Source organism: Neovison vison, chromosome 3, assembly GCF_020171115.1.
Source record: "Neovison vison isolate M4711 chromosome 3, ASM_NN_V1, whole genome shotgun sequence".
Taxonomy (NCBI): domain Eukaryota; kingdom Metazoa; phylum Chordata; class Mammalia; order Carnivora; family Mustelidae; genus Neogale; species Neogale vison.
Window position 1 is genome coordinate 147,561,867 of NC_058093.1, and position 27,909 is coordinate 147,589,775.

The window sequence follows — 27,909 nt, forward strand, 5'->3', positions numbered from 1 at the left end:
TTGTCTAGTTTGGTAGCAGGGAAATGATTATGAAAATGAATTGGAAAGTGTTCTTTCCTCCTCTATTATCTCAAACACTTTGTATAGGATTGATCTTTTGTCCTCCTTAAATATTTGATGGAATTTATTAGTGAAGCTTTTTGGGCTTGGAGTTTTCTTTGGGGGAATTTTTTAATTAGAAATTCAAATAATTTTATAGCTGCTTGGCTACTCAAAATTTCTATTTCTTCATGTGTTAGTTTTGGGAAGTTGTCTTTTTCAGCGAATTTGTCCATTTTATCTAAGTAGTCAAAGATATTGCATTAGACTGGTATAAATGTGTGAAAAATTCTCTTTTTAATGTCTGTGAGATCTGTACTGATGGCTCTTTTTGCGTTCAAGAGGTGAGTAATTTGATTTCCCACTGTTTTTTCTCAATTGACTAAATCATATTTAATAAGATATATTAAAATTACAGTAATTGAATATACATTTAATTAATTCAACTTAGTTATGTAACTTTAAAAGGTAATGAATTAGGTGAATTTGAATTAAAATTTAAGTGTCTTAAATTGAAATCATATTAAATAAAATGTAATATAACAAAGGAAACAATATTAAATTGAAATTAAATGATACACAACATTGAAATGAATAAATTGACTTAATATTAAATTATTTTAAACCAAATTAAATTTAGTAAATCAAGTCAGTAATGTTAAATTAAATTTGAGTAAATTTAAGTTAAACTTGAATTATATTCCCTTAAACTTATTTTCCTACATCAAATTGTAATTAAATTAAAATTGAATAATATGAAATTCATTAATTGATGTTAAATTTATCAGTACCTTACCAACACGTACATATTCATTTATATTAACTAAAATTAACTTAATACAATAAATGAACAACTAAATTTGAAGAATTAAATTATGTTAATTTAAATAAATTACAATCAAATTAAGATTAATTCAACATGAATTAGAAAAAGGAGGCAAGTCTGGACCGGAAGGTCCGCTTTGTGGATTAAAAACAGGTTTTAGGAAGAGAGGGTCATTGAATCCCTGTTGCAGTTCCTGTGTCTTCGGTTGTTTGTGATGGTGTGGAGGGGCCAGAAGTAAAAATCTTTAGAGAAGGTGAAGAAAACGAAAACAAAAACCAGACTTCCGAAACCACCGGCAGGAGAATCATCAGTAGCAAACAAGTTGCTATACGTTGGGAGCCAAGAAATCCAGAAGAATTATCAGCAAAGGGGAAAAAGGTTCTTTTTCTTCAGGCCTCTCTCCTCAACCCGAATCAAGTCGTTCTGATTCTGAATGTGGACATGTGGACATTTACTACGACCAAGACTCGCGCATCGGGTGGGGTTTGGGCTGGTGGGGGCACTGATATGCAGTTTCTCATTTGATTTCGTGGTTGCCCGAGTTAGATCATTATCCTAACGGGACGTCTACCTCTCTGATCGATCAAAAACTTTTTTTTTTTATTGTACATGATCTAATTTTAAAATGTTACAATTAACTTTATAGGAGAGAACTGAATATGTATGAAACCAGAGAACTGAAATGGACGTCACGACCAGGAACCCAGCAAATCCACATTCTGGCGGTGGCCGGAGGTCAGAGGAAGACTTGGTGAAGCCAGCTGTCTCGGATTTCGAAATCTGCTTTGGTTCGGACACTTCTCACCAGAGGCGGTCAGTTCACCACCGTTTATAGCCTTCCATGGTTGTTTCCATGAACCGTGCCAGGGCTGGCTGAGGGAACTGGAAGGAGGAATGAGGGCGGGAAAGAGTGGTGGACGGTGACATCGGAGACATAACAGGGGGAAAGGTTTCCTTCGCAGCGCTAAAACACACAGTCTGCTGGCGCCCAATTAATACATGTGGAAGGGGAAAGTGACTGAATGGAAGAGTGAGTGTAATTTGATACAGGTAGTGTTTCGGGAGGAGCCACTCTTTCTTTGAACTTCTACGCAGTGCAAACCGCTGGAGTACGGAATCGATGGCCAAAATGGCGGCGCCATCCTGGAATCGGCGATTAGGACGCTGCCATGTATTGCCTGTGAACGTACGGACTCGGCCATCTTACGGAATCAGATTCCAAGATGACGGCATCTGAGTGGAAGTCGCGCACAGGCGCGGCCATAGTTCTGCAAGGTTGTGTCCGTACAAGCGGTCACCGTACGGACTTAGCCCACAAGGTGGCGGTGCCCTCGGGAAAGCAGCCGTATAGGTGCGGCCATGTTTCCTGCAAACTTACGGATTTGGCGGCCGTACGGTCTCAGTAATCAAGATGGTGGCGCCTGAGAGACCGTAGAGGCTCTAGGCGGCGGATCTACTTGTTTGCTGCGGAGCCGACGCATTAGGCCTGCGCAATAAGAGTACGGTGCCCGGGAGGCGCGACCAAAGCGGAAGTAGTTTCGGGCGCCTTTACAACGGCCGCGGACGCCACCGAGAGGTCTGTACGGATTCGCGGATCGCTGGCGGGGATTGCGGAGGGGTGCGCCGAGAGCGGAGAGATGGTGAGTACGGGTCCGGGGAGGGGGTCGGCGGTAGAGGTCAGCGGGGTGGTGGTAGTGGTGTGGTCCGTGGGCAGACTCTTGGGGGTCTGTGGTGAACCGTAAGGAGACTGAGGGCAGTATGGTGGGGGCCTGTGGTGAGCCTTAACAGGGGTGTGTGGGTAGAATGTTGGGGGTCTGATATTCTGAATTTTTTTTGATGTGTGAGCCGTCTGGGAGTTTTGTGATGGGCCATTGTGGGGGTCCGTAATGGAAGTTTGGTGGCGATCCCTTTCGGTAGTTCCGCGGGGGTCCGAATGGGAAATTGTTTGGGCAGAGTGATACGGGGTTGGCGATGAGCGGTACCGGTTAGTATGTGGTGAGCCGCGACGAGTCAGTATCAAAGGACCGGTGGGGAAACGTGATGGGGGCGCGTTGTCTGTGGGGTAGATAACGGGGGGTCCGCGGGGAACCGTAATGGAAATACATGTTCCGTCTCCGGAATCTACCCTGTGGTGTCTGTGAGAAGTGAGGGGGTCCTGTGAGGAGTCACGATGGGAGCTGCAGGAGATGAACGGTCGAGTGAACTAAGTTATAAGTGTGTGGATTGAGTGATAGAGCGTTAGCGGACTAAGTGATGGAAAGTCTGAGACAGAGTGATGGGATTTGTAAGTGTGGTACTGGGATGTCAGGGGTGAGTGGTGGGGGGCTTGTGGGGATTGTGATGGAAAGATTTATGAGGAGCTGTGATGGAAAGTCTATTGGCAGAATGTTGGGGTTTGTGGTGAGCCCCGGTGGAGCTGTAACAAGGGATGAGGCACTACGTTGGGGGTTCTCTAAGGAACCGTGATGGGGGGGGAATCCCACAGGAGGGTGATGGTTCAGACCCGGAGCCTCCAGATGCTGGGGAGGACAGCAAGTCAGAGAATGGGGAGAATGCGCCCATCTACTGCATCTGCCGCAAACCAGACATCAACTGCTTCATGATGTGAGCCGGGGAGAGGCGGGCGGGGCTGACACTTGCAAGGTTGGGTGAGGCTGATGGGTCCGGCCCCTCACATCTGCACCACTCACCCCATCCTCTGCAGCGGGTGTGACAACTGCAATGAGTGGTTCCATGGGGACTGCATCCGGATCACTGAGAAGATGGCCAAGGCCATCCGGGAGTGGTACTGTCGGGAGTGCCGAGGTGAGGGGGGGGGGTGGCCTGGGCAGGGCAGGCAGATCCATCTGCCTCGAGGGAGGAGAAGCCATGAAGGGAGGGTGGGTCTCCGGGAGTGGTGGTATGTGTCTGTGGGTGATTATTGGTTTGTGGTGAGCTGGAGTGGAGACTCCACTGTGAGCCCAAATACAGGGTCCCACCAGATGGGGTCGCTGTGCTCTGGAGTAGGGGGACAGAGAAGGTGGGTGGGATAGAAAAAAGAGGAAGGAGTTCTGGGATCAACCAAATTTCTCAGTGTCCACCCGCCTTGGCCCCACAGAGAAAGACCCCAAGCTGGAAATCCGTTATCGGCACAAGAAGTCACGGGAGCGGGACAGCAATGAGCGAGACGGCAGTGAGCCCCGGGATGAGGGTGGAGGGCGCAAGAGGCCTGCCCCGGATCCAGACCTGCAGCGTCGGGCGGGGTCAGGGACAGGGGTTGGGGCGATGCTTGCTCGGGGCTCTGCTTCGCCCCACAAATCCTCTCCACAGCCCTTGGTGGCCACACCCAGCCAGGTGAGTGGCTGCCATGGTTGGGGTGGGTACGGGGATCCCATTTCAGGCCCAACTTGAGTTCCTGAGTCTTGTTCTGGGCCCCTCTCCTCAGCATCACCAGCAGCAGCAGCAGATCAAACGGTCAGCCCGCATGTGTGGCGAGTGCGAGGCCTGCCGGCGCACTGAGGACTGTGGCCACTGCGACTTCTGTCGGGACATGAAGAAGTTTGGGGGCCCCAACAAGATCCGGCAGAAGTGCCGGCTGCGTCAGTGCCAGCTGCGGGCCCGGGTGAGCATGGGTAGAGCTGGGCAGGGCCAGGTGGGGGTGGCAGTATGTCCAGGAAGGGCTCACTCAGGCCAGGAGGGGTGGGCCAGGTGAGGTGGGGCCTGATTGCCTGCAGACAGGTGGGAAGGAGCCTGTCCAGATGAATGGGGCACGATCAGGTGTGCGGGGCTAGCAGGGGTGCCTCAAACCCTAGGTGGGCAGTGTAGAGCCAGATGTTTCAAGGCGGCCAGGCATGTCGGGGCCGGTGGGATGGGACTGAGCATGTCCTGGTTCTGAGAAGTGAGGGTAGTGGGTATGTCTGGGGAGGCAAAGCGGGGCCAGTTGGCGGGGCTAGGCTCTTGTGGGAGGGGTTAGGGCAGGGCCACCCTCCATCCACCTGGGGCTGACCTGGGCCTTCCTCCTGCCGGCACAGGAATCGTACAAGTACTTCCCTTCCTCGGTGAGTCCAGCCCCCCAGGGCGGGGCGGGGCATGCGGGCAGGGCGGTCAGGGCCAGTCCTGAGATTCTGCCCTGCAGCTCTCGCCAGTGACGCCCTCAGAGTCCCTGCCGCGGCCTCGAAGGCCACTGCCCACCCAGCAGCAGCCACAGCCATCACAGAAGCTGGGGCGCATCCGTGAGGACGAGGGGGCAGTGGCATCATCAGCAGTCAAGGAGCCACCTGAGGCTACGGCCACACCTGAGCCACTCTCAGATGAGGACCTGCCGCTGGACCCTGACCTCTACCAGGACTTCTGTGCGGGGGCCTTTGATGACCATGGCCTGGTGAGCAGCCAGAGCGTCCCACGGTGGAAGGGTAGAAGTTACAGAAGCTGAGTTCCCATGATAAGGAGAGATGGAAGATGAGGCAGAGTATGGAAAGCTGACGGGGGCATTGAGTCGTGGCGGGCAGTCACGAGTGGGGCACGTGGGGCAGTGTCTGTCTCACTTGCAGCCCTGGATGAGTGACACAGAGGAGTCTCCATTCCTGGACCCTGCGCTGCGGAAGAGGGCAGTGAAAGTGAAGCATGTAAAGCGTCGGGAGAAGAAATCCGAGAAGAAGGTGATGGAGAGGGTGAAATGGTTGTGGGAAGGCAGCGGGCAGGGAGAGGAGGGAGAGGCACAGGTCAGGAGCTGGATGAGACAAGAGCCAGAAGGGGGTGGGATACGGGGAGACACGGATCTCGGGCTGACTTGAACTGTGCCCTAACCTGACCTAACCTGCGTCGTCCCACAGAAGGAAGAGAGATACAAGCGGCATCGGCAGAAACAGAAGCACAAGGACAAATGGAAACACCCAGAGCGTGCCGATGCCAAGGACCCCGCATCCCTACCGCAGTGCCTGGGACCCGGCTGTGTGCGCCCTGCCCAGCCTGGCTCCAAGTATTGCTCCGATGACTGTGGCATGAAGCTGGCAGCCAAGTGAGTCATTCCTGAGAGGTTTAAGGGAACAGGGAATACGGGATACGGTGTGGCCAGAGCGCTCTGTATGTCTTCCCGTCAGTCATCTGCCCACTCGCCAGTCCACAAAGCACCTTCTTTCCATCCCTCATCCACCTACCATTCAAGTGCTCATCTGCTTATTTATCTTCCACTCACTCAGTTATCCTTTTCGCCATTTGGTCAGCCATCCGTTCTGCCAGTTGTGGATCACCCTACTTTTTCTGTTGTCTGCCACCGTTCCTGCCTGCACCTAACCCACTGCCTACCCTGCAGCCGCATCTACGAGATCCTCCCTCAGCGCATCCAGCAGTGGCAGCAGAGTCCCTGTATTGCTGAGGAGCACGGGAAGAAGCTGCTCGAACGTATTCGCCGTGAGCAGCAGAGCGCCCGCACCCGCCTTCAGGAAATGGAACGCCGATTCCATGAGCTCGAGGCCATCATTCTTCGTGCCAAGCAGCAGGCTGTCCGTGAGGATGAGGAGGTGAGCAAGCAAGGCCCAGCGGCACGGGACCCCGTGCCTGGTCCTGCCGGGCCTCATCGTTTCTTCCACTCCACACAGAGCAATGAGGGGGACAGTGATGACACAGACCTGCAGATCTTCTGCGTGTCCTGCGGGCACCCTATCAACCCACGTGTTGCCTTGCGCCACATGGAGCGCTGCTATGCCAAGGTCAGGGTGTCACCCTGAGGGGGAGTATCCGTGGGTCCACGGGGGGACAGATGTATTGTCTGGGGGTTGTCTCAGGCGGGCATGCAGCGCACATCCACAGTTCCCTCCATTTGTGCTCATCCCTCCAGTATGAGAGCCAGACGTCCTTTGGGTCCATGTACCCCACACGCATTGAGGGGTGAGTGTGGGCGCTCCGTGCAGTTAGAGCAGGGAGGTTAAGGCTGGGTTGGAAGTGGCATGTTGGGGCAGGATACAGGCGTGGACAAAAACAGATGGGTGCCCCTTTTCTGCCTTCACTGCCTTGTCTCTACTGTAAACCTCCAGAGCTACACGACTCTTCTGTGATGTCTACAATCCTCAGAGCAAGACCTACTGTAAGCGGCTCCAGGTGCTGTGCCCGGAGCACTCACGGGACCCCAAAGTAAGTTTTGCCCTCAACTCGCCCCGTTCTGTCCTTTCCTCCTTCTCACTGCCCACATTCATCCCTTGCTGCTTCTTTTGCCCTCCTTCCTTCCCTTTTCCCTACTTGCCTGCTTCCATAAGTCTCACTTTGCCTGCCTTATCACTCTTCATTCCTTTCCTTTCTCCTGTCTCATTATCTCCTGTTCCTCTCCTTTTCCATTTTTTTCTACTCCCTGAACTCTCTATTCCTTCCTTTCTATCTCTTGCCCACTCCCCATTCCTGTCCTCTTTTCTCCCTCACCGCTGCCATTCATCCCTGACCCCCGCTCTCCTTGCAGGTGCCAGCAGATGAGGTATGTGGGTGTCCTCTTGTACGTGATGTCTTTGAGCTCACGGGTGACTTCTGCCGCCTGCCCAAACGTCAGTGTAACCGCCATTACTGCTGGGAGAAGTTGCGGCGTGCTGAAGTGGACCTGGAGCGTGTGCGCGTGGTAGGTTTTGATGCTGAATGTGGCTGGGGTCAGGTGGGGCTTCTAGAGCTCCTTCTCACGGCTCTTTTCTGCTTCCCTGGCAGTGGTACAAGCTGGATGAGCTGTTTGAGCAGGAGCGAAATGTACGCACAGCCATGACTAACCGGGCAGGATTATTGGCCCTGATGCTGCACCAAACGATCCAACATGACCCACTCACTACCGACCTGCGCTCCAGTGCTGACCGCTGAACCTCACACTGGCCCAGAAGTGTTCACACCCTGCATTCCAGGCCAAGGAGCTGCCCTGAATCTCCCATTTGTCTGTTCTGCCATTCATATGTTTCTCCAATGGTCCCTGAGTTTCTCCCTGTGCCCATCCACCATCTGACTACCCAGCTGCCGTTACCAGAGGGTGTCAGAATCTTCTCCTGTCCTTGTCTGTCCCTCTGTCTCTCCATTCTCTGTGCCTGGGTGGGACAGTGGAGTCCGCTCACTCTTGGCTCCCCTATCCTGGTTTTGTTAATAAAATTTTGAAGAATCAAGAAAGATTACTACTGAAGGATTTTACATTTATCCAGCTGCAACCGCATTCCCAAACCCCATGGGTAGATGAGCTGTGGCACACACCTGTATTCAGAAGGGGTTGCAGTACACAGCTTTAAGTATACAGTTGGCACCTACTCTGTGTTCTGCAGGAACTCCCCCCCCCCCCGGGCGGTGGCATATGCCTTGCCGAAGGAGAGCCCAGTGGCCTACATTCTCAGCATTTCATCTTGAAACAATGGGTATACAGTTGGCACTAATTCAGTATTGTGGTTGACTTACCACCCCTGTTTCAGCATTGACATTCTCCGAACTAGAAATGTATTCGATGATGGACACAAGGTCTCGTTCTCCCTCAAACCCCTCTTTTGCGACACGCGTGTAACAGAAGTACGGGAACCCCGTCCCGCCCTGTCGTCGGGGCTACTGATCCCCCACAGCACAGCCTTTCCAGGACGGGCCCCGCCGGTCTCCGTTGCACGGCCCTTCTGTTTACCTGCTGCGCGGCACCGCCCCCTTCTCCAGTTCCGGTGGAAAGTACTGGGGTTAGCGTGCGGCCGGACTAGTCTCCGCGCGCTCCTGCAACTGTTCGGCGGAGCGGAGAGAGCTGGACGCAATAGTCCTGGGGGAGATGTTCGGGAAACCGCACGGCACAGGCGCGACGTAGAGAGGTGGGAGAGGACCCCTCCGACACAACCTCAGCCCTGGGCACCCCTCCCTCCCGGTAACCGCTGGTGAAGACCGCCTGGGGAACAGCGTAGGGCCAACCCCAACCCTCCACGCCCCCTTAGGTTGGGAGAGCGCAGGCGCAAGCCAGGTGGGCGGAGCGGGGAGAGCGCCGGTTGGGGGAGAGAGGGGCTCCGGCGCTGCAAGTCTCCGATAGGGGTGCGAGCCGTACTTGGACGTCACGGTGCAGGCGCAGTAGGTTCCGGGCAAGAGGAGCGCGCTGCTGTGGGACCGAGCACGCAGGCGCGGGGGGTCCTCCCTACTAAGGGCAAACGCCGGAGGAGCATTAGAGCGCAGGCGTCTTGCCGGGGGCGGGGCCCTAGAGGGGGCCAGCGGGTTTCCGGTTCCGGGAGCAACGAACGGCCGCGGCAGCGACAGCTACCGCTTCAGAGGAAGCGTCTGCGGAGGAGGAAGAAGAGCAGGGCAAGGCGGGAGTCACAGGCGGGACCCTCGCCATGGGTCCGCGGACTTAGAGCGGCGGAAGCTACCGGCCTGGTGCCGAGCTGGTGAGACAGTTGTGGGGGTGGAAATGGAGAGCGCTCAGGCGTAGGATGGGGAAGAATTGAGGCTCAGAACCCTGACGGAGAGGAATGAAGGGCCCTCGGGCCGATGAGTGGGAGGAATGGCGGCGTCGGAATACTGAAGGGGAGGAATGGGAAGGTTTTGCCTGAGGACGGGGAGTATTGGGGCTCAGAGCGCTGACAGGTGGACGTGTTGGGAGTCTGGACGAGGACGGAGAGGGTTGGGGAAGGATCCGAACCCCGAGGGGAGACCTTGGTGCCTCTCAGGTTGAGGAGAGAAATGAGGGTTCAGAACGCTGAGAGGGAGAAATGAAGCGGGGTCTCGGGTTGATGACGGGAAGAAATGGAGCCATTGAAAGGCTGAAAAGGAGCGGCGGGGACTCCTATGGAGAAGAGAAGGAATAGGGGTTCCGAATGCTGAGTTAGGGATGGCATGATCTTGGGACAAAAACGGGGAGGATTGAGGGGTGGGTTCAGAATGTTGAGGGGGGAAAGAAGGGTATCTCAGGGTGATGAGGGGAATGGAGAATAAGAGACACTAAAGAGAAGGAATGAAGAAACTTTGTAGCTGAAGACGAGAGGAATAAGGTTTGGGGACTGATATTGGTGAAGACTTGTGTCTCAGAGCACTGACAGGGAAAACAAGGGAGGAGGAGGCTTTCAGGCTGAGGAACAGGAGTGAGGGCCTGTTCAGGGTAAAGAGATGGAGAAGCTGGGGGCTCTCTGGCAAGGACACGGAGGAAACTGAGGCAGTAGCACTGAGGTAGCATGATAAGAGGACATCAGAAAGGGAAGGAGTGGGAGGGTTAAAAGACTGAAAGAGAAATTGAGGACTCCTGGGTCAATGATGAAAGTGAATGGGAGGTCAGAACACTGAGGTAGATAGAGTACTGGGACCTTGGTCTGAGGATGAGCAGAATGGGGGCCTCTTGGGCTGATGATGGGAGGAATAGGGCCTCTCAGTTCGGGGAATGGGGTGTACGGAGGTTTCAGGGTGACAAAGGGATGGCGTAGAGACCAGTAGGTTAAAGACAGTGTCTCCTGGAAGAAAAGAGATTCTTAGGCTGGCAGAGGGGAGAAGTGATGGGTTCTCAGGCTGAGGAAAGGGAGGAAGTGGGAATCAGGACATTGAGTAAGGAATGGGGATCTTTGGGTTGAAGATTGGGACCCTTAAGTTGAAGATTGGGCTTCCAGGTCAGGAAGGGGGAGGAAAGACAAGCTTCTGGGCTCAGGACAGGGAAGAATGAGTTGGGAAAGATTTTCTCTTGTATTGGCCAGTTGGCTGTGGGAGGTACCAAGTCTCGAACAAGCATACTAGCAGTTTGGGGGGCTAGGGTACAACACGTCCTCTCCTAGTCCCTCAGTTTTCGTCATTACACACTCCGTGTTGCAGGCCGCTACTCCTTCCCGTGGCTTCCATGGCTGAGGACTGGCTGGAGTGCCCAGCCTTGGGCCCTGGCTGGAAACGTCGTGAGGTCTTTCGAAAGTCAGGTGCCACCTGTGGACGCTCAGACACCTATTACCAGAGGTACTGGGTGGGTTGTGGACAGGGTCATGGGTAAGGCTGAGTCTGGTTGAGCAGGGTGAAATCAGGGGGTGTGTTTAATTTTGTGGGTGGATTAAAATTATGCATATATATTCCATTCTTATTACTTGTGTATTTCATATTTGCTAATTTGTTTGCTTGCTAGAATTTGTCTTCTTAAAGTTGATATTCCTTGTACTTTCATGGTCTTTCATAGACATGCACAGAACAGCAAAAAATTTAAGTTGCCTGATACAGGCATTCCCAGCTGAGGTTGAATGTGACTTTCTTATTTCAGTTCTTTTACTGTAATCATGTGTCCTTTTCATGGCCTACTTAGTGCCATGTTTTTCACATTTTTGTACTTTTTATTGGTGATTTTAGTATTTAGAATGGCCCTCAGCATAGTGCTGAAGTTGCTATCTAGTATTCTAAGTGTAAGAAGTCTGATGGGCTACAAGGAGAAAAACGTGATGTGCTGCAAGGAGAAAATACATATTAAATAAATTTCAGGTGTGAGTTGTAGAGCTGTTAGGAGTGAGTGCAATGTCAGTGAATCAAAAATTTGGTACATCTAGAAAAAGAGAAGGAAAATTTCCAATTTGTCCAACTTCAATTTCTGGAAAATGCTAAAGTAACGCTGAACCTAAGGAAAAGGTGGGAAAAGGGCTAAGCCTAAATAAAGATCCATAATATGACCAGTAAAGTAAAGCGTAGTGGGCATCGGGAGAGGCCGAACGCCAAGGACTTCATGGTTGTGTTACCTCTGTTTAGGAAAATGTTGAATCTATCTTAGTGCTGACTGGCTTATGTGTTTCAGAAGGTGACATACTGTAAAAAATGTTAAATTTGCATACAAGGTAGGTCTGCAGATCAAGAGTTTGGAGAGGAATTTTTAAAATCCCCGTTAAGTGTTACATGGGAAATGTGTCATGTAGAAGACCAGGTTTTCAATACTGGCAAGGCTGGCTTGTTTTACAAGGGCCTTGGTGAAAGTATCTATATAACAATACTCCAGAGCTCCTGGCTTTAAATCATTCAAAGGCCATACATTAAAAGAGGTTACACATTGATCATCTGAGGCTCGCAGGAAGCTATCCTGTGGTTCCCTAGGACCAGAGGTTCTATGTTCACTAGTTCAGTGTTTAATGTGACTTTATACAACAAAGCACGAATGATAATTGACCATTATTAATACATGAATATACATGTTTGTGTGCTATTTGCATTTAAGGACCTAAGGTGTTTCAGGATCTATTAGTGATGCAGTTATTGAATTTACTCTTCCTGAACTTCCTGAAGTTCACTCTTTCTGAACTTTTTTGGTATCTAAGTTGCTGTCTTCCTGGAGGAATATAGTAAAATCATAAATATAATTGTTCATTCATACTTAGTTGTATATTTATCCACATATAATGTATCTGAAACTGTCACAATTTTTATTTTTAAGTGTTGTCATCAAGAACCGTAAAAGAGGGGCGCCTGGGTGGCTCAGTGGGTGAAGCCGCTGCCTTCGGCTCAGGTCGTGATCTCAGGGTCCTGGGATCGAGTCCCGCATCGGGCTCTCTGCTCAGCGGGGAGCCTGCTTCCCTCTCTCTCCCTCTGCCCACCTCTCTGTCTACTTGTGATTTCTCTCTGTCAAATAAATAAATAAAATCTTAAAAAAAAAAAAAAAAGAAAAAGAAAAAAGAACCGTAAAAGACTAGAGGTTTTGTCCTAATTAGGGCAAGATAACAAGTATGTCACAATTTTGTGGATGCTGGTGTAGGATATACAACACTCCTGGGTCAGAGATGAAAGACAGTTTATTACTCACAGTTATAGCAGTATTCAGAATGTCTTTATTTTCCTGTCAGTTCCCCAAATGCCAGTTCCCACATCATGACCTGAAGAGGGCTATCTAGCATCTGCCCATGCATTGGGTTGTAGGAAAGGAACTGCTTGAGCTTCAGGAATCTAGTCTTTTATGTTAGGATCGTAAGGATGCCTTCCCTCTGCTCTGGAAGGAGAACTTATCTCTTATCTTCCAAGGCTGTTTGCTGTACAAACATCCTTGAAGAGATAGTTCATAACAAAGGACTATCAGTGCCTCTCTTGCAAGACATGCAAAAATGCTGGAGACCCATGGAGTATTCTCTTTCAGTATTGCTTATGCCTGCTTTGTTTTGTATGTAGTTGCATTTGTATGTTTATGCATGCATTTGCATATACATTTATGTGCTTGTTCATTTGTGTGTATGTTTTTAAGCAGGTGTTTATCTTTTTTTTTTTAAATATTTAGTATGTAATATTAACACACTTAGACATTACTTAACAGATGGGATTGGTACTTTTGACTGTATAGACTAAGTAGTAACATATGACAAAAGTACATACGTATCTACGTTTATATTATTTACTTATATATGCATATGCACGGCTATTTGTACACATCTTAATATTTCTGCTATGCAGGCTTAGTTGGGGTACGATCTGGTCAAGGTTTACATGCCAATCCCAAGCTACCTCCTGTATCCCCTGCCAGCCTTACAGGCCTGTTCACCAGTCCAGTAGGAGGGTTGTGTGGGTGGAGTGGCCATGACTTCACCCAGGTACCAACCCATCCTGGCCCATCCTTAGCCCCACAGGAGACAGGATCCGAAGCAAAGTTGAGCTGACCCGATACCTGGGCCCTGCGTGTGACCTCACCCTCTTCGACTTCAAACAAGGCATTCTGTGTTATCCAGCCCCCAAGGTACTACACAGTGTGGGGTACCCAGCAGGGATGACTGAGCCACCTAACACCCACCCACTGATCTCTTCCTTCTTTTCCTCTCATCTGCAGCCCCAGTCCTTACCTGTCCCTAGCAGAAAGCGGAAGAAGCCTTCACGGCCAGCCAAGACTCGGAAACGTCAGGTTGGACCCCAGAAGGGTGAGGTCAGGAAGGAGGCCCCAGGGGATGAGACCAAGGCTGATGCTGACACAGCCCCAGCTTCACTGCCTGCTCCTGGGTGAGTGTTGACCTAAAGTGAGCCAAGAGGGTGAGGGTTGCGGTTGAGGGTGCACTTAGAGCCCCACACCCATGTTTCCCATCCCAGGTGCTGTGAGAACTGTGGAATCAGCTTCTCAGGGGATGGTACCCGAAGACAGCGGCTCAAGACATTATGCAAGGACTGCAGAGGTGAGTGGCCCCCAGGCCCTGGGACACAGAAGTGAAGCAAGTCTGATGTCATGTTAGGACACCACTGTCAGGCTGGAGGTTGAATGGTGGACGTCAGGGGAGTGGCAGTGCGTGAGGGTAGATATCTGATGCTTCTTGTTCACTTCTGCTTTTCCCTCTGCAGCACAGAGGATTGCTTTCAACCGGGAGCAAAGGATGTTTAAGGTAAGCACGACCTGCCTCCTCCTCACAATTGTGTGGTGGGAGCAGGATGTGATGGGGGCTTGTGGAGGGTCTGAAGGAATGGTGTTGGATTCACAGTGTGTCAGAGTCATTTTGTAGGGAGCTAGCTACCAGCAGCAGACAGTAATGGGTCGTTGGGGTATCAGCAGTTTCAGCAATGAGGTTAACAGGGCACTGGTAGACCTTGGGGATAGCCTCTGATGGCCGCTAATCAATAGTTGTTAGGTACAGTGATGAGGCAAGTGGTAGACTACTAGACGTGGCTGTGGGGGCTAATAATAATAGACACGTAAGGGGCAGTGCACCTGGAGCTACTCTGTCTGGGCCTATGACCTCGCCCCACCCATTCCTGGCAGCGTGTGGGCTGCGGGGAGTGCGCAGCCTGCCGGGTAACCGAGGACTGCGGGGCCTGCTCCACATGCCTTCTGCAGTTGCCCCATGATGTGGCCTCGGGGCTGTTCTGCAAGTGTGAGCGGAGACGGTGCCTCCGGATTGTGGAAAGGGTGAGCTGGGCAGGTGGGGTGGGCCAAAGGCTTACCCTAGCCCCTGGCTCTCATAGCTCTGGCCACATGCATCATGCTTGTGCTCCCTCCCATCCCCCCAACAGAGCCGAGGGTGTGGAGTGTGCAGGGGCTGTCAGACCCGAGAGGACTGTGGCCGTTGTCGAGTTTGCCTTCGCCCTCCCCGCCCTGGTCTCAGGCGCCAATGGAGGTGTGTCCAGCGGCGCTGCTTACGGGTGAGTTAGGCTGGAGGGGCCAGCGCTGTTGGGGCCAGGGTTGGGGCAGAACTCATCTGCTGTTAAAGTTGCTACTGCTGCTGCTGCTTCCTCCCAGTCTTGCCCACCTCATGTCTTCTTTTCTCCCTCACCCCATGCTCAACTCCCTGGTCCCACCTACTTGCCCCTATCTGCCAGCACCTTGCCCACCGTCTCCGTCGCCACCATCAGCGATGTCAACGACGCCCTCCCCTAGCTGTGGCTCCCCCTGCTGTGAGTGCTGCACCCCACACTCTGCCTGCCTGTCCCATGCATGCTTTCTGCACTTTTCTTGGGGGTGGGCATGAGGGTTGGGATCCTGTATCTGCCTGGTGCCATCAAGCCTAAACTACTCTTCTGGCTTTCTCCCAGGGTAAACGTAGCCGCCGCAGAGGAGGCTGTGACTCCAAGATGGCTGCCCGGCGGCGCCCCCCACGAACCCAGCCACTGCCTCCAGTTACCCCATCACAGCCTCCAGCGTCCCCAGAGCTGGTGAGGCCCTGGTGGGCCGGGGGAAGGAACAACCCTAATCTTACCCAGCACTTGCCCTGACCCCAGCCCATTTGCCTCTGCAGCAACCCAGAGCCCTGGCCCCCTCGCCACCTGCCGAATTCATCTATTACTGTGTAGACGAGGACGAGCTAGTGAGTGGCTCCACCCTACTTGGACAAACCTAGACCCTCCCAGGGTACTTGGTTAAGCCCAAAGAAGCAGCTGCTCCAATGGGCCTAATAGGGAAACAGCAAGACACAGTAATGGGGACTAGTATGGGGTGAGCAGAGAATGGGGGAGGGACCAACATGGGATCAACAGGTGCAGCAGCGGTAGCTAATGTCAGGTGAACCGGTGCTCTGGTGGGGCTGATAGAGGAAAAGTCGGCACAGTGAAGGGAGTTCACATGGGTTGAGCAGATTCAGCAGGTGCAGTGGAGTGTCACAGTGGAGACTTAGCAAAATTCTGCTTGAGGTGGGGGCCGAAGACCTTGGTAGCCACTGGTCTAGCTAATGACACGATGGATAGGCGTTGGAGCAGCCACACTTCTGATGGTATTGGGCACTGTCCACTGCAGTGATAGTGCCTGGTGTTGGACTAGCAGGTGCTGAGGTGTGACCAAGACCAGTGCACAGCTGGTTCCCTCTGCTGAGGCTAGTAAAGGAGCAGCATTGGAATAGTGCCCGTAATAGCATCTTCTTCTTGCCTGTCCCCCAGCAGCCTTACACGAACCGTCGGCAGAACCGTAAGTGTGGGGCCTGTGCAGCTTGCTTGCGCCGGATGGACTGTGGTCGTTGCGACTTCTGCTGTGACAAGCCGAAATTTGGGGGCAGCAATCAGAAGCGCCAGAAGTGTCGTTGGCGCCAGTGCCTGCAGTTTGCCATGGTGGGTGGGGTAGGAAGGATCAGGTGGGTGGGATAAGTTGATCCAGGGCCCCCAGTGCCTGGGAGTAGTGGGAAAGGCCTGGTAGGTGGGTGGCACAGGCCAGATGGGCTGTGCATCTTCAGAGGAGTGGGCAGGGCAGTATGTTCAGCCAAAGATTACCAGATATTGTGTTGGGGCAAATGAAGAATCTGAGTGGCACTGGCATTGCTAATAGGAGACCAGCAGGCTCAATGGTGAGGGCCTCCTTTGTGAGGTTCTGTGCTAGAACTGATTGGGATTAGCAGGCACAGTGGTGAGGGCAGGGTGGTGGATATTGGAGTTGGTCACTGCCACATGGCTGTAACACCTTGTCTTTATTCAGAAGCGGCTGCTGCCTAGTGTCTGGGCAGGATCTGAGGATGGAGCAGGGCCGCCCCCACCGTACTCTCGTCGAAAGAGACCTGGCTCTACTCGACGGCCACGTCTGGGCCAGATACTGAAGACCTTGACCACACCCACAGTCAGATCAGGCCGTGCCCAAACTCCAATGAAACAGGAAACGGGCAGTGGCTTTGTGCTACCCCCACCTGGCACTGACCTTGTGTTCTTACGGGAAGGTGCAAGCAGTCCTGTGCAGGTGCCTGGCCCTGCTACAGCTTCCACAGAAGCCCTGTTGCAGGTGAGGGTCCCATCTTACCCTGCCCTCCCCAGCCCTATCCAGCCTTGTGCCAGGAAGCTGGGACCAAGTCTGCTGCAATCCTCCTTCACACAGGAGGCCCAGTGCCCAGGCCTGAGTTGGGTTGTGGCCTTACCCCAGGTGAAGCAAGAGAAGGTGGATGCCCAGGAAGACTGGACACCGGGCACAGCCATCCTGACTTCTCCTGTATTGCTGTCTGGCTGCCCCAGCAAGGTGGGGGTCAGTGATGGGTGGTCTGTAAGCAGAATGATGGTGGTTTTTTTGAGCAGAGCAATAGATGGGCTGATCGCAGCCTCACCATAAAGTTTCCCTACCTGTCTGACAAATGCCCCACCTTCCCCAGGCAACTAACTTTGCCTGCTTTGCTGTCCAGCTAACAGAAAAAAGGAATTCTCTGAGGAAGGGGAAAGGTTTGTAGGTTGAGAGATGAGTTTTCTGGGCTGAAGTGTGTTGGAAGTGAGATTTGTCAGCACAAATTTGTCAGGTTGGTTGGTAAGAGACTCTTGCCTTAGGCCAGCCTTGCCCTTCTGACTGATGCCTATTTCCCACCTCTCCCAGGCCTTAGATGCAGGCCTGCCACCTGTGAAGCAAGAGCCTTTGGACCCTGAGGAGGACAAGGAGGAAGAGAGCAAGGAAGACTCCGCCTCTGACTTGGCCCCAGAGGAGGAGGCAGGAGGGGCTGGCACACCCGTGGTCAGTGCTGGGGGACACTTAACCCTGCCTTGACCCTGCTTTAGTCCCATTGGCCATGATGACCCATGATATTAATTCTTCCCCAGATCACGGAGATTTTCAGCCTGGGTGGAACCCGCCTCCGGGACACAGCGGTCTGGTTGCCAAGGTGTGCCCCGCACAGTGAGGGATGGTATGGGGTTGGTGCTGGTCAGATGTGGGCCCTGAGTTTTAAAAGTAGAGTCAGTAATTTGGTGTGGTGCAGTGGGAGGTAAAGGCTCATATCACTTGTTGATTATGATCAGTGAGGGGTTATGTGCAGGACGTTAGAGATTTCTCCTGAGGTTCAGGTCAGGGTTTTCCTTGGGTGTGTGTATGTTGCGGGGCGGGGGGTGGGGGTGGAGGGACAGGGGTCAATGGAGGTTGAGGACTTAATGCCCTGCAATGAGATTTGAAGGAAAAATATAAAAGCCTGGTCCATATCTTCTTTAGGAAATCCAGAAGGGGTCAGGTTTAATATATAAATTTTTATTCAGAGAATCTTTATTTGGGGTCTTGAAGGCCTCCGGAGTTGACAGGTGGGCTGGACAGTGGTGGGTGGGCAGGTCTGGGCCCTGAGATAGCTCTGATCTGGGGCCACGTGCAACTGCTGAATCTCAGGCTGTCTTTCACCTCCTAGAACATCCTTTGTGGATGGAGTCGGGCTTGTTTCTTGAGCCTCTCCTGAGCCTGTTGAGGTTATTAATACAATTTTAGCTGCTCCAAAGAACTGTCCCTGCAGGCCTGGCAATAGGATGAAGGATAACTGCCCCTGAGGACAGGGCTGGCAGGAAGAGGACAAGGGAATGCTACCTTCTGCAGGATGTTCACAGGCTGTACCATACAGCCCCAGACAAAGGCAACATAAACTGGTAGCCTAGGCACCTGGATTCCTTTGTTCCCACAAACTAGTTTCTGCAGGCCAGAAACTCCTTCATCTGCCTTGGGCAATGACAGAGGTACTGATTGAGTACCTGCTGTGTCACCTTGCACACTGCAGTGTGAGAGCTCCAGTGGGGAATACAATGACCCTGGAAGGCTTATCCTTCAGGAGACACTCGGATTCCTGCCTTCAGGAAACTTACCATCTAAGTGAGGAAACAGTTTCCCTATGTGTGAAATCAGTACGTGTTAATGGAGAAGGTAATGATGTGTTATCTCGTTTGTAATGGAGTATTTTGAAAGCGAGAAGAGAGAGAAGGGATAATTATGGGGAAATGGGTGGTGTGCACAGAATACTAGGAAATGGTTTTGTAATGCTCCATTTTGCAAAGAGCGGACTTCATTCAACATACAGACCTGCTCCCTCTTCTCTAGGTCCAAGGACCTTAAAAAACCTGGAGCTAGAAAGCAGTAGACTGGAGGCTTCTGCAGACTGTAGGATTCAAGGTGATATTTACAGACTGGCTTTATGAGAGAACACTGATCTACTCAGAGGCTGGACCGTAGACCGAGGGGCTTATGTAGGATTCAGTAGGAACTGGAAAAACCTACCACCAAACCAGAGAAGCAGGCCTATTCAGTACAATGAGCTTAAAGAGGAAGTAAGCAGGAAAGGAAGAAAAAGTTGTTGCATTTGCTCCAACTGGTGCAAATCCCAGGAGCTTGACTGTGATAAGCTGTGGTGGGAGATCTGGGGTGGAGAGGGGCTGTAAAAGCCGCCACAAAACAGCCTGTACAAGCCATCTTCGTGAATAATTTTTCAGTGGCTTCTGGATGAGACCTGGCAGTGTTTCTGAACATTTCCATTTCCTCAGAGAGACAGCATTGGAAAATCGTAATGTGAAAAAATGAGGAAAGGAACTATTTGGTTAGTTCTTCCTACTGATCTATTTAGTCCTCCAATCTTTTTAGGGAAACAATGATTTTTGCCCATTTTTGCATATGGGAAAACAGACTCAAAGAAATAAAATAACTTGTCCAGTGTCCGACAGACAGCTAGTATCAGTAAGCCTAGGAAAAAAAAAACAAAACGGGTTGTAAAAACCTTGTTCTTTAAGCCACCGAACTGTAAGTTGTAATCCTATATCCGATAATGTGTAATATTATAGTAAGTTTCCAGTGACCTTGAAAACAAGGTGGATTACCCTAAACACAACAAATTGTTTACACTGCTGCCTCTAGCATGGTTTAGGGAGTGCCAAGGCTGCGTGGATTTGGTCACCTTGTCACAGCACCCATGCATTCAAGAGACTGGGTTCTTCTGAGGCCTTGGGTGTGGCATAATATTCCTCAAACACTAATGGACATCCTTCTCCAGGGTTCACTGTCCATTTTGCTTGTTGCCCTCATTCTCCTCAGCCAAAGCAGTCTTCAGAAGTAAAGCTGCCAGGCTGGCTTTTCTTTGCTTATAGCTTGCCTCCCCTGTCCCTTGATGGCTTCTCTGCTTAGTTTGTCCTTGGTCCCTCTCTATGAGGGGTCCAAATTCCTGCCTCAAGTCCTGCATAAGGGCCAGTCTTGACTCAGTCCTGCCTCACTTCCCCATTCTTCGTAAAGTGCCAAAAAGTTTAGACCTGTCCTTCATTACATAGCCAGCTCGATAGGGCTGTGACAGGGTGCATGCCTCCTTAAATTTTGTAGCCTTTGTATCTCCCCTGCCTTATTCTAGTCCCAGCCCTGCAGCTTTAGATAATTCAGATGTAGATTAGACATTTCCATGCTCTTAACCCTTTCTGCTACCCTTCTTTGCCCCTTCGTTTGCTTTACCTTCTTGAGCCAGAGATAAGACTGGCTAATTTTCTGGTATTGTTTTGTTCCTCCCAGGACCCAGGCACCTCACCCTAGTATTGTAATGTCTAAAATGAAATTTGATTGGCATTCAGACTTGTAAGAGTCTGATTACAGTGTGATTCACAATACAATCAGAAAAGCAGTACCACTAATGTAAATATTATATATATATGTATATATATGTGTGTGTATGTATATATATATATATTATATATATGTATATTTTAAGGGACTTAATAGGGATTTGAGCTTATACAGTAGTGGGAGCTGATTAAACAGTCTCTGAGGCTGTTGTCTTTGCATCTAATGCTGGAGCTTGAAGTCTGCAGGGCAGGCAATCGGGAAGGGAAGATGGATGTAAAGTGTGGGAGACGGAGGACACTTTGGCGTGCACGAGCAAGAGCTGGAACCGGCGAGGATGGCCTAGAACCCATGTCAGTGTCTCACCATCTCCAACTGCGATAATGTGGGTGTCCTGCAGAAGAAGCTGGTGCCCTTCATCACAGAGTTAAATACTCTTCTGGCCCAGGAATTAGAGAAGCAGAAGGAAGATCCCAGGGAAAGTGGAGCAGCTGCAGGCCTGGCTGCAGGCCTGACTGCTGCCCCACACCAACGAGGTGAGCCAGCAGATAAGTGACAACATGTGTGAACTGCAACAGTGCCTGGTGCGTCTGCACCAACCTTCCGAGTGTAAAAACAGTATGCTGCTGCTTCACTTCTGTCCTCCAGTTACCATGCAAACTGTCTCTTGTGGCCCATCCTAACCGGAAGCATACAGGGAAGGGAGTTCTGGGAAACGTAGCCTAGTCAAGGTGACACATTACAAAGCCACCCTGCCATGAATCAGCTCCCAAGGGTCTCACTGCTCACCTGAGGATAACTTGATAAAGCTACGTTGCTGGAAATGCAAAGCTGAAGACCATGGATTTCATGGTGACCCCAGCAAGTACAGAAATACTGTCAAGCCCACCCAGAAAAAAACTGGCTGGTCTCGGCTATTTTTGTGTCATTCATTCAAGTAATGAGAACCGGGCCCATGGTATGCACTGTACTTGATACTGGGATACAGGAATGAAAAAGATACAGTCCATGCAATTTTATTAAATAACATAAGTATGTATTACAAATGGTGAATGGATATCCAACTTTATCATGGAATTTAATGGTGAAAATATAGAATTCAGGAAACTGTCGGGAGGAAAGCCCTTGCGTGAACCTTGGGGCACAATAGGAATTGGAAATAATATAAATAGTTTCTATCTCTGAGCTGTTCTATTTTAAAAATTATTTTAAAATGATTTTTATTGTCCCGTTTACTGTTTCATATATTTAGTGTTTCTTTGGGGAGTGTCTTGATGGTGTAACAGTGTTGACTCTGAGAAAGTGGGATGGATGGTGGGTGGCAAGATCAAGGTCAGGTTCTGTCGAAGGACCTTGGGCCAACCACTTCTCTAGGCCTTGGGGCTTGGCTGAAGGCGGAGGCTCTCCGCTGGTCCGGGTCCCGCCCCTCCATCCTGTTAATAGGCCCCCGCCAGGGGGCGCCGGGGCCGCGGTCATCCCACCACCGCTCTGGGAAGACGCAGCCCCTTACCCCTGGCCAGGGCGGCCCGGGGGCGTGGCCTCCGCCCGGCCGAGACAAAAAAATCCTTGGCCAGGCTGGGAAGAAAGCCGATTCTTCACTAGAGGTAGAAACGGGCAAAAACAACTGGAGTTAAGTTAACGGGATGCGCCCAGGGGAGGGTGCAGCAGGACGAGCTCTCGACCGACGCTGGGACGTTTGAGGACAGCAAAGTGTCACCAGGGGTCGGCTTTCCCGTCGCAGAACTCATTTCGGCAGGATCCTACGGGCTGTACGACCTCTTGGGTGTCCGACGCACTCTCTTGTATCTGCTGCTTTTCCCAAACCCAGCGCCTGACTGAGGGCCTTTTCATTGCCTCCCTTCTTTCCCAAGGGTGTGGTGTGAGGTGTGGTTCCACCCAGACCAACTGGTGGGCCACTTGCCGGTGGGACATGAAGATCAAGGAACTGACCCTCAGGACTCTGCCCAGGGAACCGAGACGACCTCTAATTTCTTTCTTTTTTGTTTGTTTCAGGCTACGTAAACTCTTAGCAGTAAATGAAAATGAGTATTTTACCGAACTGCAATTGAAAGAAGAAGCATTATAGGAGAGAGAAAAAAAAAAAAAAGACAAAATGAGAATTATTAAAAGAGATTATAAAAAGAAAAAAGAGACATTATTTTGTGGCTGAAAAGCTGAACCAGCATTTCAGGAAATGGAATCCAAATCTAGAAACGTACCGCATACAAAATCCGAAGTGGGTGGATTACAAATGATTAAGGAACGCTAATTTACAGTAAATTGCGGCCTTACGACGGTATACACAGCAGTTGTACTTTGGTTATTGTTAGATGTCAGTGACTGACTAGGTTCTGATTTTCTTTTGTGGTCTAGTGTTCTGTGCTGCCCGCTGCACTTGAGAAGGAGAGTACCAAAGCGTCATTCTTAATTGGCTTTTAGTTACTACCACCTTGCTCTTGACCAGAAGTACAGCCCTGGCTACACCTCTGCCTAAGGCTCTTTCTAGGTCCCTGGACCTGTGTTGCCTCTTCGCCTCCTCAGATACGGATTCTTAGGGCCTCTTTACCTGCGCTTCCAATCCATGCCCTGACCCTGGTTTACTGTGAATGGTACCTCAGACTCTTGGTCTTTATTTTGCCCAGTCAGGTCATGCCATTGCCCTCTTAAGCCCATCTGATTTGTCCCATCCTGGGGTTCCCTGAGTCAGCTCTGGTTTCTGTCCAGTGCAATAGGAAGATCTTATTACTAACAAATTTATCATTACTGGTTTGGGTGGGCTGACCAGACAGGCTCTCTAGGCCTTGTCTTAGCTGGAAGATGAGAATACCTGCTGTCCATCAACGCTCTAAGATAGTTGTGAGGCCCAAAGGCTTTATGTCTGAAAATACCTTGCAAATTACCTAAAAGAACTACACAAATGTAGGGTGGTTGTCCTGTGATGATTATATATTATCATCAATATTTACCTAGAAATGCCCACAAAATTTAACCTTCCCACAGAATATCCACTAACTTTCCTCATGCTTTTAGGCTGATTACAGGATATAAATAGCAAAGTCAATTGGATGCAATTAGATCTTCGCCTTCACTTCAGGTTAAGGAGGCTTATTTCTGCTATTCTGATGAACCCTAGAGGAAGGAAGGGAGCGAGGTCGCTGGAGGCATGGCGAAGGGCTGGGTGAGGACTGCGCAGACTCAGCGCCTCGGCTCCGGGAGGAAGTTGGGAGCACCGGCGTCTATGGTCACCATGGTGACGGGACCGACTTCGGCCCCGCCCACCTGCCCCTCACCCTGCTGGGTGCACCATGGCAACCAGACTTCTGCACTGCGGAAGCGGGTCGCGCAGGTCTTCGCCGTTGGGATACCGCGGCGGACGCCGCCCCCATCCCGAGGGACTCGAAAATGTACAGCCAGCGATTTGGCATCGTACAGCGGGAGGTTAAGGGCCCCACTCCCAAAGTGGTGATCGTGGTAAGCACGGGATGTGTGTGCGGGACCCTACTGCTTTCTGCATTTCCCAGCACTTCGGGCCTAGCCGAGCCCAACCTGGCCCAAGCGGTGGCTCTCTCAAGGGGAGTAGGTGTCTTGTGCAGTGGGTTGGATTTTGAAAGGAGGAGCGAGAAGGCCATTCACTTAGTTCCTGTACTCTGTTCCTCAACCCCCCACCTCGCACCAGTTATATTTAGATTCTGTATCTGTAGAATCACCACTTGGGATACTGAGAGTTTCAGTCTCCAAGACTCCCAAGAAGTCTGTCCCCTTGTGATGTGGCATGGCTGTTACAAAAAGAGTGCTGGGCCCAGGCAGGGCAGGATATCGGGTCTGGGCTACTGGTGATTCAGCTGTATGATCTTGGGCTGGTGCTGCATTCCAGGGAAAATGTATGAGGAAGGAGGATTGGGCTGTGAGGGGTTGTGAGCAGTTATACTGCCCTTCCTGTGTCAACTCAGCTGTAACAGAAGTGTCCCTGCAGGCCTGGCAATAGGGTGGTTGGTTGCCTCTAAGGCTGGGGTGGTGGTAGGAGGCCAGGAGAATGCTGTGTGCTGCAGAATTTGTGATGGGTCTTGCTCAGAACCCTAGACACTTGGTTTATGCACCTAGATACCTTTGTTCCTACAAGTTAGTTTCTATAGGCTAGAAAGCCTTCATGTGTAATTAGACAATGATAGAGATATTATTTGAGCCCCTGCTGTGTCCACAGCACTTCGGGAGATATGGGGGTAAAAACTGACTCTGAGAGGTTTATTTTTCATTAAATGTCTGATCCCTGCCTTCCTGTTGCTTATTCTCTAATTGCAGAAATAGTTTGTTCATGCGTAAAACCATTAAAGGCTAATATGGTAGATAATCATGTGCTATACTGTCTGTGATGGTATTTTATGGCAGAAATACCAGCAATAATGAAGGATACGGTTTTATTATGCACCACAGTACACACAGCAATTCTCAGTCCACTTACAGACCAGCTCCCTCTTTTCTGGGTCCAAGGACTGTAGGTTCTGGGTCTGAAAATCAGTAGATTGGAGGCCTCTACAGACTGTAGAGTTCAGGGTTTCATGAGGGATAGAACCTGATCTACTTTGGGTTCTGTATCCCATCACAGAGCTCAGGGACTGGGCTATTGTGCCATTGCTTGTGTTGGGAACTAATAAAGAACATGAAAAAAAAAAAAAAACCACCGAACCAGAGAAGCAGGCCAATTGAATACTTTGAGCTTATAGAAGAATAAAGAGGAAAAGGGAAAAGTCAGTGTTGTATATCTCAGAAATCAGAGTGTGATAAGAAGTATGGATGTTAGAGATCACACTTGTGGTGGGGGAGGAATTAAAGCCACCAGGGATGAGACTTGAAGCTAAAGCATTTCTCCAGGAGAAAGCAATAAATGATGTAACGTCTGAAGTAAAGGAACAGTTACATGGTGAGTGCTGCTTGGGGACCCAGTTATTTAATTCTTAAAATAGTTTTTTAGGAGCACATTTATTTTGCTCATTTTGACAGGTAAGAAAACTGAGATTCAAAGAGATTAAGTACCTTGTTTAAAATCACATAGTTGTAATGGGTAGAGCCAGAATCAAACCTAGACTGTAAAACATTGTTCTTTAAGACATATAAACTGTAAACTCAATCATTAGAAACTGTAATTTAACATGTTACAGTAACAGACCCTTCAGTGACCTTGGAAACACAAGGTAGTGATTAAATCCTATGTTTTCCTGCCTTTAGCATGGTTTAGAGTTGCAGTGTCCAATATGGTAGCCACTAGCCATACATGGCTTTTGAGCACTTGAAATGTGCCTAGAGTCACATGTTGAAATGACAATATTTTGAATATATTGGTTAAATAAAATATTATTAAAATTAACTTCCTGTTTCTTTTTACTTTCTAAAATGCAGCTACTAGAAAATGTTAAAGTATGGATCTGTTTTACATTATATTCATGTCAAACAGTGAATTTTGAGTAATACTGAAACTATGCGTGGATTGGTATCACCTTTTTTTTTCCCAATTTATTTATTTTCAGAAAAACAGTATTCATTATTTTTTCACCTGGTATCACTTTTTTATTAGAGAACTCCAGTTCATATTTTACTCCTCCGGATTCTTGTTCTTTCCTGACCACAGAGTCATGTACAGTATGCCCCAAGCTTTGAAGGGGCTCCTGACCCCTGGCTACTGCTCAGGGTGTTTCTCACTACCCTTTACCCTCATTCACCTTTTCAATCAAAATGTATCTCAGAACCAGGTTCCTGCTCTGACAACTCAAGACAGTTGATTCTTGATGACCTTGGTGTTTGGTTCTCAGCCATACGTCTACTGAGAACCTGAATTCCTGTGTGTATCCTGAACAAGGTGTAGTGTTGACCCTTTTCTACTTCATTATCATTGAGTCTTCATTCATAAAATGCCATACATATTAGAGATGGTAGTTTGTTAATTAAGTGGCTCTAGGCTCTAAATGGTTATGATACGGATTATCTACCTACCATATAACCCTCAACATCATCTGTCTCCAACCCACTTCAGCCCTGTTTTGTTCAACTAAAATTCAAAGTACCTTTTTGCGTACCTTGAATCTTTTCATCAAGCTATCTGCAAATGTTGATTTTCTTTCTCTAGAAGACTACTTTACCAAGACCTAACATTAGTATTTTGGTAATCCTGACAGTGATGTTAGTATAATGTTAGAAGTGTATATTATCAGATTGACTTTCTGCCATATGAGTTAAGAATTTTATTACTTGTAAATCAGCATCCTGGAGTCTCCCTATTCACCTAAGGTTGACTTGATAAAATTGGCTGAAATCAAAGCTCGAGACCGTGGATTTCATGATGGCCCCGGGAGGAGTAGAAATTGCGTCAAGCCTACCCAGAAATGTTTCCTTCTTCCCCCCTTTCCTCTCTACCCTCTTCCCTTCTTTCTTTCCTTCACACTGAGAACCAACAGTGGTAAGGCATTATTCTTCAATGCTAAGAATACAGAAATGAGAAAGACTGTTCACATGATTTTATTAAATGTGTCAATATGTATTCAAAATTGTGTGTTTCTAACTTTTTAGTGGAAGTTTGTCTAAAAAAATTTAGAAATTCATTACCCCAAAATGTCAGGAGTACTGCCCTTGCATTAAACTGGGCACAAGAAAAATAAGAAAACATTATTATCAGTTTTTTCTCCTTTTTCCTTTTCTTTTTTTCCCTTTCAAACCCTCTCCCTTCTCAGTATAGGGGTTTTTTTTTTTAATTGTCACAGCTCATTGTATATATCCTATATACTTAGAGAGTAGCCTCTTCTAGTTGAAAGTATTTTGATGGTAACTGTGTTGTCTACCCCTGAGAGGCAATGTGGGGGGACAAGATGGTCAGGAATTAGAAGACCTCTAATTTTTGTTCTATACAGTTTTGCCCTGACTATTGGAAGCACCTTGGACAAATCACTTACTGTTTCTGAGTTTGACTAAATAATCACTAGAGTCATGCTCAAACTTTATAATTCCATGCACTTTTACTCAAATGGCACTTAAATATTTGAGACTGATTTGATGACATCTTAAGTACAGGCTCAAAGAATCAAACATGTTAAACCTCAGGCACTTCAGCTATCTGCAGTTGTAGCAGGATGTATTACTTTGATACAACCAATGGTATTTAGTATTGGTGGAGGTTATGATTACTTGAAAATATGCAATCGATTTTGGATCGATTGTAAGTGATAATTATTTGTTTTCAGAGAGCCAAGCCTCCCAAAGTTCACGGGGCCGAGCAACAACTGGAAAGAATCCAACGCAGCCATCAGAAACATCATGCTATTTTGGCTTCTATTAAGTCAAAGGAGAGAGATCGCTTGAAAGTTGAGTGGGACCAGCACAATGATCGCAAGTTTGTGGACAGTCTTGTGAAAGCAAGAATCAAGGATGCCATGCAAGGTTTCATCATCAACACTGAAGAAAGACGAAATAA

The 27,909-nt window shown here is 49.5% G+C and overlaps 3 protein-coding genes across 45 annotated transcripts in view; all 3 read left to right on the forward strand.

Moving 5' to 3' along the window:
* Window positions 1–1,374: 1,374 nt before the first annotated feature.
* Window positions 1,375–7,972, forward strand: CXXC1 (CXXC finger protein 1). 2 transcript variants are annotated; one of them, XM_044242966.1, is made up of 15 exons: window positions 1,375–2,505; window positions 3,351–3,469; window positions 3,570–3,670; window positions 3,963–4,198; window positions 4,290–4,466; window positions 4,876–4,902; window positions 4,980–5,225; window positions 5,395–5,502; window positions 5,677–5,861; window positions 6,156–6,363; window positions 6,442–6,552; window positions 6,681–6,730; window positions 6,877–6,973; window positions 7,293–7,445; window positions 7,529–7,972. In XM_044242966.1, the coding sequence occupies exons 1-15, from the start codon at window positions 2,503–2,505 to the stop codon at window positions 7,673–7,675; spliced, it is 1,968 nt and encodes a 655-aa protein (XP_044098901.1). In that variant the 5' UTR covers window positions 1,375–2,502; the 3' UTR covers window positions 7,676–7,972. The 2 variants fall into 2 exon arrangements, with proteins under 2 accessions (XP_044098901.1, XP_044098902.1); XM_044242967.1 differs by lacking the exon at window positions 4,876–4,902.
* Window positions 7,973–9,054: 1,082 nt separating this feature from the next.
* MBD1 (methyl-CpG binding domain protein 1) lies at window positions 9,055–27,716 on the forward strand. 42 transcript variants are annotated; one of them, XR_006383886.1, is made up of 19 exons: window positions 9,055–9,201; window positions 10,610–10,744; window positions 13,361–13,475; window positions 13,566–13,732; window positions 13,820–13,902; window positions 14,066–14,106; window positions 14,481–14,627; window positions 14,732–14,860; window positions 15,038–15,112; window positions 15,251–15,370; window positions 15,454–15,522; window positions 16,088–16,255; window positions 16,617–16,913; window positions 17,007–17,144; window positions 17,490–17,624; window positions 17,711–17,772; window positions 18,643–18,785; window positions 20,695–20,989; window positions 22,467–22,602. XR_006383886.1 is itself a non-coding variant. In XM_044242995.1 (18 exons), exons 2-17 carry the CDS (start codon window positions 10,635–10,637, stop codon window positions 18,997–18,999), a joined length of 1,896 nt encoding a protein of 631 aa, XP_044098930.1. In that variant the 5' UTR covers window positions 9,055–9,201; window positions 10,610–10,634; the 3' UTR covers window positions 19,000–19,031; window positions 27,680–27,716. The 42 variants fall into 42 exon arrangements, 41 of the variants coding, with proteins under 41 accessions (XP_044098930.1, XP_044098903.1, XP_044098905.1 ...); XM_044242995.1 differs by lacking the exons at window positions 18,643–18,785; window positions 20,695–20,989; window positions 22,467–22,602 and adding exons at window positions 18,960–19,031; window positions 27,680–27,716; XM_044242968.1 differs by lacking the exon at window positions 22,467–22,602 and having other exon boundaries at window positions 20,695–21,670.
* The window catches only part of CFAP53 (cilia and flagella associated protein 53), a 36,955-nt gene continuing 31,884 nt past the window's right edge, over window positions 22,839–27,909 (forward strand). The window contains exons 1-2 of the mRNA XM_044243012.1: window positions 22,839–23,924; window positions 27,680–27,909. Coding sequence (XP_044098947.1) covers window positions 23,856–23,924; window positions 27,680–27,909 — 299 coding nt within the window. The 5' untranslated portion in view covers window positions 22,839–23,855. The remainder of the gene's footprint in view (window positions 23,925–27,679) is intronic.

What these genes read in the sequence shown, in the direction of transcription:
- CXXC1 (XM_044242966.1), top strand. An exon ending in CCTTTGATGACCATGGCCTG is followed by an intron (nt 5,226 to 5,394) that starts GTGAGCAGCCAG and finishes TCTCACTTGCAG; the next exon opens with CCCTGGATGAGTGACACAGA. An exon ending in TACCCCACACGCATTGAGGG is followed by an intron (nt 6,731 to 6,876) that starts GTGAGTGTGGGC and finishes GTAAACCTCCAG; the next exon opens with AGCTACACGACTCTTCTGTG.
- MBD1 (XM_044242968.1), top strand. Translation starts at nt 10,635, where the DNA reads ATGGCTGAGGACTGGCTGGAGTGCCCAGCCTTGGGCCCTGGCTGGAAA. An exon ending in TAGCTGTGGCTCCCCCTGCT is followed by an intron (nt 15,113 to 15,250) that starts GTGAGTGCTGCA and finishes GCTTTCTCCCAG; the next exon opens with GGTAAACGTAGCCGCCGCAG. An exon ending in CCACAGAAGCCCTGTTGCAG is followed by an intron (nt 16,914 to 17,006) that starts GTGAGGGTCCCA and finishes TCCTTCACACAG; the next exon opens with GAGGCCCAGTGCCCAGGCCT.